Below are 10511 nucleotides of genomic sequence, written 5' to 3'. Positions count from 1 at the left end.
TGGTGGTTTAGAGGTTCCCTGGTCATTGTTACATTTTAGGAAATACGGATGTTGCCGATACATATAAAGTTCATCGGGGATGGAATCGAGTTTCTCTATTTTTATACCTTTTCCCTTATTATTTTCTTTCGCTTTATTAAATTGGGTCGAGGTAATTTCTTTAACATCATCGGAATCCTCATCGGGATCCGATTCATCAAAAAATTGGTAATCTTCCCAATATTTTGGTTCCTCGCCGGAAACATCATTGACCATTATTAACTTTGTTCCGTTGGTTGAGGATTTTCTTTTATTTAATCGAATTACTGTAGGTATCAATATTTCTTCCTCCGGAACCTCTTCTTCTTCCGGTTCCTCTTCTTCCGATTCCTCCTCTTCCGGTTCCTCCTCTTCCGGTTCCTCCTCTTCCGGTTCTTCTTCGGGAATTTGTGAATCTTCCCAAAATATATTCGACTCTTCATTATTATTAGGTGAATCGATGTGATTTGTACTAGTGGTAGACATCTATCACACAATATCAAACACATTAAGAGGTTAATATATCACATAATATTTACATGTTAATAATATATAGTTTCCAACAAAGTGTTAAGCAATCGTTTTTAAAGAAAACACGGTCGAAGTCCAGACTCACTAATATATCCTAACAAACTCGATAAGACACACTAATGCAAATTTCTGGTTCTCTAAGACCAACGCTCAGATACCAACTGAAATGTCCCGTTCATATCTATTATAAACGTTCCATATTAATTGATTTCGTTGCGAGGTTTTGACCTCTATATGAGACGTTTTTCAAAGACTGCATTCGTTTTTAAAACAAACCATAACCTTTATTTTATCGACAAGGTTAAAAAGACACCACCTAGATTATCCAGAAATGATAATCTAAAAACATCACACTTACACACTACCAATACATTTTGGTTTATAATATTAATATGTTACAACAAAATAAATCTCGAATGCAGTTTTAAACAATATTATACAAGCATGCTGACACCAAATCTTGTCCACATATTAGCATGCAACAGCGGAAGCTCTTAATAATCACCTGAGAATAAACATGCTTTAAACGTCAACAAAAATATTGGTGATTTATAGGTTTAACCTATATATTTATCAAATTGTAATAATAGACCACAAGATTTCATATTTCAATATACATCCCATACATAGAGATAAAAATCATTCATATGGTGAACACCTGGTAACCGACATTAACAAGATGCATATAAGAATATCCCCTATCATTCTGGGAAATCCATCGGACATGATAAAACAACATCGTAGTACTAAAGCATCCGCAACCATGGATGAGGTTCGTTAGGCCCAATAGATCTATCTTTAGGATTCACGTCAATTAGTAGATCGGTTTACTAATTCTTAGGTTACCAAGCAAAAAGGGGCATATTCGGCTTCGATCATTCACCCATATAATGTAGTTTCATTTACTTTTGTCTATTTCGTAAAACATTTATAAAACTGCATGTATTCTCATCCCAAAATATTAGATTTTAAAAGTGGGACTATAACTTACTTTCACAGATTTTTACTTTGTCGGGAAGTAAGACTTGGCCACTGGTCGATTCACGAACCTATAACAAATATGTACATATATATCAAAGTATGTTCAAAATATATTTACAACATTTTTAATAAGTTTATGTTTTAAGTTTATTAAGTCAGCCGTCCTCGTTAGTAACCTACAACTAGTTGTCCATAATTAGATGTACAGAAATAAATCGATATATATATTATCTTGAATCAATCCACGACCCAGTGTATACACATCTCAGGCTAGATCATAACTCAAAGTATATATATTTTTGGAATCAACCTCAACCCTGTATAGCTAACTCAAACATTACTGCATATAGAGTGTCTATGGTTGTTCCAAATAATATATATACATGGGTCGATATGATATGTCAAAATAATTGCATACGTGTCTATGGTATCCCAAGATTACATAACATATTAGAATACATGTATAATGTATAATACAATATAAGTTAGCTAGGATATGATTTGTATAGAATTGTTACAATATTTTCCGTAGCTAAAACAAAAAAAAAAAATCCAATCTTGTTTAACCATAACTTCTTCGTTTTAAATCCGTTTTGAGTGAATCAAATTTCTATGGTTTCATATTGAACTCTATTTTATGAATCTAAATAGAAAAATTATAGGTTTATAGTCGGAAATATAAGTTACAAGTTGTTTTTTGTAAGAGGTAGTCATTTCAGTCGAAAGAACGACGTCTTGATGACCATTTTGAAAAACATACTTCCACTTTGAGTTTAACCATGATTTTTGGATAAAATTTCATGTTCATAAGAAAAAATTATTTTCCCAGAAGAACAACTTTTAAATCAAAGTTTATCATAGTTTCTAATTATCAAACCCAAAACAGCAAGCGGTGTTACTACGACGGCGTATATCCTGTTTTACAGTGTTTTTTCGTGTTTTCAGGTTTTAAATCATTAAGTTAGAATATAATATAGATATAGAACATGTGTTTAGTTGATTTTAAAATTCAAGTTAGAAGGATTAACTTTTGTTTGCGAACAAGTTTAGAATTAACAAAACTATGTTCTAGTGATTACAAGTTTAAACCTTCGAATAAGGTAGTTTTATATATATGAATCGAATGATGTTATGAACATCATTACTACCTCAAGTTTAGTAGGTAAACCTACTGGAAATGATGAAAAAATAACTTGAGCTTCGAAGGATCTTTGGATGGCTTGAAAGTTCTTGAAGCAGAATCATGACACGAAAACAAGTTCAAGTAAGATTTCCACTCGAAATAAGATTGTTATAGTTATAGAAATTGAATCAAAGTTTGAATATGAGTATTACATTGTATTAGAAAGATATCTTACAGTAAATAAGAAAGATTTCTTGAGGTTGGATGATCACTTTACAAGATTGGAAGTAAGCTAGCAAACTTGGAAGTATTCTTGATTTTATGAAACTAGAACTTATAGAATTTATGAAGAACACTTAGAACTTGAAGATAGACTTGAGAGAGATCAATTAGATGAAGAAAATTGAAGAATGAAAGTGTTTGTAGGTGTTTTTGGTCTTTGGCATATGGATTAGATATAAAGGATGTGTAATTTTTTTTACATGTAAATAAGTCATGAATGATTACTAATGTTTTTGTAATTTTATGAGATATTTCATGCTAGTTGCCAAATGATGGTTCCCACATGTGTTAGGTGACTCACATGGGCTGCTAAGAGCTGATCATTGGAGTGTATATACCAATAGTACATACATCTAAAAGCTGTGTATTGTATGAGTACGTATACGGGTGCATACGAGTAGAATTGTTGATGAAACTGAACGAGGATGTAATTGTAAGCATTTTTGTTAAGTAGAAGTATTTTGATAAGTGTCTTGAAGTCTTTCAAAAGTGTATGAATACATATTAAAACACTACATGTATATACATTTTAACTGAGTCGTTAAATCATCGTTAGTCGTTACATGTAAATGTTGTTTTGAAACCTTTAGGTTAACGATCTTGTTAAATGTTGTTAACCCATTGTTTATTATATCTAAATATATGTTAAATTATTACATTATCATGATATTATGATATATTAATATATCTTAGTATGATATATATACAGTTAAATGATGTTACAACGATAATCGTTACATATATGTCTCGTTTCGAAATCATTAAGTTAGTAGTCTTGTTTTTACATATGTATTTCATTGTTAATACACTTAATGACATGTTTACTTATCATTTATCATGATTAAACATAGTGTATCAATATCTTAATATGATTCATATGTATTTAGTAAGACGTTGTTATAACGATAATCGTTATATATATCGTTTCGAGTTTCTTAATTCAATAAACTCAATTTTATGTATATAACTCATTGTTAAAATACCTAATGAGATACTTACTTATCATAATATCATGTTAACTATATATATAATCATATATATGTCGTCATATAGTTTTTACAAGTTTTAACGTTCGTGAATCACCGGTCAACTTGGATGGTCAATAGTCTACATGAAACTCATTTCAAATAATCAAGTCTTAATAAGTTTGATTGCTTAACATGTTGGAAACATTTAATCATGCAAATATAGTTTTCAATTAATATATAATCATGGAAAAGTTCGGGTCAATACATCCTTAGGGTTGCGTGGTATAGGAGAAAGCGTAGCAGATGCAGAAAGATTAAATGGAACCTTAGGTTTGAAAATACCAGACATACTTCGGGTGTGAATTGTACGTGTTGGAGACAAATGGACAGAAGGTGAGGTGTTGTTAAAAGGCTGATCAAGTGTCGTATTGGACTGAGACATTGAGGGGTCAGATGAGGGACTAGCTGGAGCAGAAGATGGGCTCGGAGAAGAATAAACCTGGGCAGGTATAGATGGACCAGAAGATGCAGACTGTTGTTGGGTCGTATCATGTTGTTGGGCCGAAGGTGTAGTCACGTTAGCTGTAAGCCAGAATAGAGGATGAATATCATTAGTAAATATGGAATAAACATTTTTAGTAGGCTGTGAACTATTGGTTGAGAATGGGAATTGAGTTTCATCGAAGAGAACATGACGAGAGATATGGATTTTTTAGTGGTAAGATCGTAACATTTGTAACCTCGGTGATTAGAAGGACAACCAAGAAAAACAAAAGGTGTAGAACGAGAAGAGAGTTTATTGGTAGTGACGGATGGTAAGAGTGGGTAACATAGACAACCGAAAACACGGAGATGACCATAAGAGGGTCGTCGTTTGTAAAGAATTTCGGTGGGGGTTGAATTGTGTAATAATTTACTTGGAATGATATTTAGGAGATATGTAGCCATTTGTAACGCTTGATGCCAAAGATTTGGTGGTGCGGAAGAATGAGCTAGAAGTGTGCGGACAATGTTATTAATTGTACGAATTTTGCGTTCAGCTTTCCCGTTTTGAGAAGAAGTATATGGGCATGAGAAACGGAAAGTCATTCCATTGGAGGTACAGAAATTGTGGAAAGATGCGTTATTGTACTCAGTGCCATTATCACATTGGAAGGTTTTGATAGGCATGTTAAATTGAGTTTGTATATATTTTGTGAACGCAAGAAAGATAGAAAAAACTTGAGATTTATTTGATAACGGGAAGGTCCAAAGAAAATTGGAGAAGTCATCAAGAAAAAGGACATAAGAACGATGTCCACCAGTACTTAAAACGGGTGAGGTCCACACATCACTATGAATAATATCAAGAGGCAATAAATATATGAAATGGAACTACGAAATGGAAATTTTATTTGTTTACCAAAAACGCACGATTGACACAATTTTGTCTTTTTATTCCTATTACATGAAATAAAGTGATTATTGTTAAGAAAAGATAAAATGCGGTTGCCAGGATGTCCCAAACGACGATGCCATAAATCTTGAGACACGGTCAAAAAAGCAGAAGGTAAGCTAAGATGTCGGAAAGTAGAAGGAGAAAGGGGATAAAGGTCGCCAGAACTATTGCATCTCATGATTGGTGTTCCCTTCGAAAAATCTTTTACAGTAAAATCAAAAGGATCGAATTCAAGAGAAACATGATTGTCATTAGATAATCGACGAACAGAAATAAGGTTTTTAATTAATTGAGGAGAATGTAAGATATTACGTAAAATGAGTGGTCATGAAGATGTGGGAAAGGACGTGTTACCATAACCTTTAATTGGAATATAATGGCCATTACCAACAATAATGCTTTTGAGAATGCTTGACGGATAATAGGACATAAGTTTACCTGCCATATGAGAGGTTGCGCCAGTATCCATATACCAGTTACCGTCCGGTGAGGTGGTGTTGTGTTGTGTGGCCATGATGTAAGATTGAAGAAGAAAGGAGCAGATGCGAAACCTTAATAACCGAACTCAATAACCGTGCATAAGAATATATCTATATATTCTGACAAATGTTGCAAGCACAATAATCTTCAAATTACAAGTACACGCGTGAAGTGATTGAGCAAAACTGTTATGATGTATATTCAATAGACTACCTCTTCAATGAAGTACACGTATACTATTAAAACAAATAGGGAATAAACAAATAAATTTACGCCAGAAGGAAAGATGGACGATTTAATTTAATTCGTCACCACCGAATTGATTTAATTGGTCACCACCTAATTAAGTTGTTGCTCTTCGTGTTGATTGATGTCAGCCAGAAAGAAATTAGAAGAAAAAGAAACGGAAGAAGGTAATTTAGATTAGGGATCAATTAACACCTCTTTTTTTTTTACACGTTTGCGGCACAAGTACACGTTTGATATGGTGGACACTAACAAGCTATCACCGAAGATTGATATAAAGAAACAAACTTTTTTTTTATTGAGAGGATCGAGATATTAGGCTGATACCATGAAAGTGTTTGAATTCTATGATCCCTTCTCATTGATAACTAAATATGTATGCTAATATGACAGAATTGATAAATCGTATAGCCAACAACATATACAACATATAAGTGCAAGATTCCATCTTTTTCTAAAACCAATTGGTGATAGAGGGACTTCTCCTTAGACTTATATACATACATTTGTTTTGTCCCATGGCCGATGTGGGATAACTTCCCAAAAAGCCCCCTCACATCGAGGCGTGGAACGGTTGTAGAGATGGCGGCACGATAGCGGCCTGACTCGATCTCTTTGTAGCGACGGCGGCACACACATACTCACTTTGTAAAATTGCTTACGATAGCGGCCTGACTCGATCTCTTTGTAGCGACGGCGGCACACACATGGTGGCCTGACTCGGACTCGCTTTGTAAAATTGCTTAGCGGCCTGACTCGATCTCGTTGTAGCGACGGCGGCACACACATGGGGGCCTGACTCGGACTCGCTTTGTAAAATTGCTTACCTAAGCTCTGATACCATGACAAAATTGATAAATCGTATAGCCATCAACATGTACAACATATAAGTGCAAGATTCCATCCTTTTCTAAAACCAATTGGTGATAGAGGGACTTCTCTTTAGACTTATATACATATATTTGTTTTGTCCCATGGCCGATGTGGGATAACTTCCCAACAGATTGAAAACACCACAAATACTTACTTTGGTTCTGTGTCGGTGTTAGACGATGCTTTAACAATCGGCCCAGGACTTAAATCCAAGATTGTGGGAAGAGCTCAAGGGATGCACGTGGCATCCGATCAAGAGAGTTTCTCGATAGTTATGGCTTTGAGTTTCGAGTTTACTGATGGGGAATACAATGGTAGTACTTTGAGTTTGTTAGGAAGAAACCAAGTCTTGTTCCCAAAAAATGAAATTCCGATTGTGGGTGGCTCTGGTGTTTTTCGATTTTCACTTGGTTATGCAATCATGCAAACATTTAAGTTCATTCCGAATCTCTACGGGATCTTGGAAATGGATTTTTATATCCTCCATCATTGAGACACTAAAGAATAGAAGGTTTGATGTGTGGTTGGTTACCTTCGTTAATTTGAATTGACAAAATGTTTTTGTTTTACGTACGATTTGTAGCATTTTATGACCGAATTGACTAATAATTTTATGTTTATGTGTACGGTTTGTGGCATTTTACTATTGAAATAAATTAAACAAGTTGTTTTTATTGTGCTATATGATATGATGAAGTATGTAATGTAATTTCTTTGACTTATTGCTCCATTAGTCCATTGAAAGGGAATGTTTCGTAGCTACCAATCTTACATAAATATCACATTAAATGATTATATACATAAATGGTTACATGTAAGATTATGAAGAAAAAAATAGTATTGTTCTAGAATATATTGAAATAACTAAACCATAACTAGACAAGTGTACATAATTGTATAGTAGTACAGTACTGCTAAAGTCCAAGGTATCGTCCTCTTAATAGTTCTAAACGCAATACAAGATTCTAAAAACTAAATTGTAATTAATCTACTAAACACAATAACGCAAGTAACAAAATTTAGGTCTGTCGTTCAACGATCGGAAAATCGGAAGATGGTAATAATGAAAAGACAATATTTGTGATTTTTCAGTTAACAAACATAAAGAAAGCAAATAAGATACGTGTGATATCAAAAGAGAACAATATGTGCATCTATACATTTCACCCATAGTTCTGGATGCATTAAACTCTAAAACTAGATTTACTCTATACATATGCGAACTAGCTAATCGGTTCTCCAAGAGTTATCTAGCGCGAAAACTCAAACAAGATTACACAGTGCAAGTATCCTTGTCACCGAAGACCTCTAGTTTGTGACAAGCTAATTCAACTAACCGAGTGACTCAATATGTGACCCTATTGTCATAGTGATCAACAATCGTACCAACTTTCATTGTGTATGATCCACCACGGTGTCAAATAATGTTTACACTTAATTCGTCTCCTTGGTCCAGATAAACGCACAATTACCCAAACCAATATAATCAATTAAAATTGGTTGCAATAGACTCTAATAAACAATTGGAGAATCATAATCATGAATTAGCACTAGATTAGGCAATTGTAAAGAAAATTAATAGACTCCAATGAGTTTTCACTCAACTAGACAATTGCAATTATCAATTAAATCAAACATTAGCATTAACTGATATCGTTCATCGATTTAGCACAAACAATGGATTAAATAAACGAAGCCAAAATTACATCCAACACATAGATTATTAGTCTAGACAAACATAGAAGATATAGCCAACAATCATAGTAGTAAACAACACATAGGTTATTAATCATGAACCGCGTTTCCTTATTCTTAGGCGCCGGTGATTCCCATTGGGTTTTTTAGCCGACCGAATTGTTTTTGACGATGGTGGATGCGGCTTCAGTCGAACGACCGATATTTTTTTGATGGTTTGTTGCTTCTTTGTTGTTCTCTTATGAGGGTTTCGTTTTTTTCTTTTTGCGCCGATGATTTTCCGTTGTTTTTTGTACGGCGAGATTGTGTTAGGGTTTTCTATTTCTGAGGTACCGCTCTGTGGTTGACGGTCTTGGTTTCGGACAGATTTTTAGGACGATTTATATCTATAATTATACGATTTGTGACTAGATGCTTTCCTGTCTTTGGAATTTTTTAATATGATTTCTTCCTTTTGGCGAGATGCTCTATTGTTTTTTACGATGGTATTTGCGAGCAGATTGAAAAGACGATTTGGCGTTATAATCCTTTGATTGTTGTTTTTTAGTAGCTGAAACGTATGAAAAAAGTGTCTGTTGATTTCTAGGTCAGTCACACTAACTCAGGATGTGTTTAACATCTTCAATATTTTGGTATGGCTCTCTTTTCTTTTCCCCTTTGTTTATTTCTATAAAATTTAATTAATATGCTTCCTTTTTAGAATTCATTTGTTAGGAAGTGTAACACCTCGTCAGATCACACTAACGGTGTATTAACTCCTGGTTTCACAATTAATGGCCACGCCCTCTATATGGGACGTTTTCCGAAAAGCATTCGCATTAATTTCAAAAGAAGTTGTCATTAAATGTAAAATAAATCAAACAGTTTAACATAAATGATAAAAGTAAATAATCCCAATAATATTTAAAAGAAATAGTTTTAATGCGAATGTAAATGTCTTGACAAAAAGTCATGCTGGACTCCAATCCAGGGTATGCACCAAGCAAGCACATATTCATCAAAGTTGTGGAAGCAAAATACCTCTAAGAACCTGAGATAAAACATGAAAACGGTCAACAAAATTGTTGAGTGATTCTACAGGTTTAATAAATCAGTTATCGTTTGTTAGACCACGTGATTTCGTTTAAAGCAGTAAAATTAATACAACTGTTATGAGCACTTGAATATAAAGCTTTAACTCACGGATAGATTTTTCGCTGCAAGACTTCCTTTACCCTATATAGCATACACTGATCCAGTATATGGTTACAAATTAATAAGCACTCGTTCGTTGCGTGAGGTTTGTCAAACCTAACGGATCCGTCCCTAAAGTTCGAGCTCATAAATGTAATTAATATATTCAAGCTAAGGGCTTTTTGGATCGAACTCATATGTATATTCAGTTTTTGTACTCGTGTCTAATGTGTAAAACAATTTAAAATCGGCATGTTATCTCATCCCAAAAAGTAAAAGTGTATGAGACTGTAGACTCACCTTGAGTGCACTTGAACAAACATAAGTAACGAGTAGTCAGATTACTACGACGGAGTAATGTAACCTAAATATACCAATATATAGTTGCATAAGTCTATTTCAATAGAGTGACTCACAGTACAGTTGCCCTGTTGCCTAGACCGACGCATTTGTAAAGTAAAAGTCAACAAAAGTCAACTAGTCATGCAAGTCAAACGAAAGTCAAATTTGGTCAAGTTGGTCAACCTAAGTGAAATACATCAGTAGGTCAGGTCAATGATATCACAAAGTCAAACCAAGGTCAAATCATAAGTTTCACACATTCGTTTAGCAATTTATTGGTTATCGTACGTGTTCACAACGGTCATGCAATCGGAAAAATATTTTTCACAAATGACACATCAAGAGATTATGATAAACACCA

The 10511-nt window shown here is 33.9% G+C and overlaps 1 protein-coding gene across 1 annotated transcript; it reads left to right on the top strand.

The window, feature by feature from the left end:
• The first annotated feature begins 6191 nt into the window (after positions 1-6191).
• LOC139875896 (dirigent protein 11-like) lies at positions 6192-7433 on the top strand. The gene is made up of 2 exons (XM_071863192.1): positions 6192-6234; positions 7117-7433. The coding sequence occupies exons 1-2, from the start codon at positions 6192-6194 to the stop codon at positions 7431-7433; spliced, it is 360 nt and encodes a 119-aa protein (XP_071719293.1).
• Positions 7434-10511: the final 3078 nt, after the last annotated feature.

The sequence above is a fragment of the Rutidosis leptorrhynchoides genome, chromosome 11 (genome assembly GCF_046630445.1).
Source record: "Rutidosis leptorrhynchoides isolate AG116_Rl617_1_P2 chromosome 11, CSIRO_AGI_Rlap_v1, whole genome shotgun sequence".
Taxonomy (NCBI): Eukaryota; Viridiplantae; Streptophyta; class Magnoliopsida; order Asterales; family Asteraceae; genus Rutidosis; species Rutidosis leptorrhynchoides.
The sequence above is the reverse complement of the archived record's forward strand: the minus strand, read 5'-3'. Positions and strand labels throughout refer to the sequence as shown.

Excerpts from the sequence above, each read along its gene's own strand:
- LOC139875896 (XM_071863192.1), top strand. The coding sequence starts at position 6,192 with ATGTCAGCCAGAAAGAAATTAGAAGAAAAAGAAACGGAAGAAG. Across the intron at positions 6,235-7,116 it reads AGAAAAAGAAACGGAAGAAG|ACGATGCTTTAACAATCGGC; the intron begins GTAATTTAGATT and ends TGTCGGTGTTAG.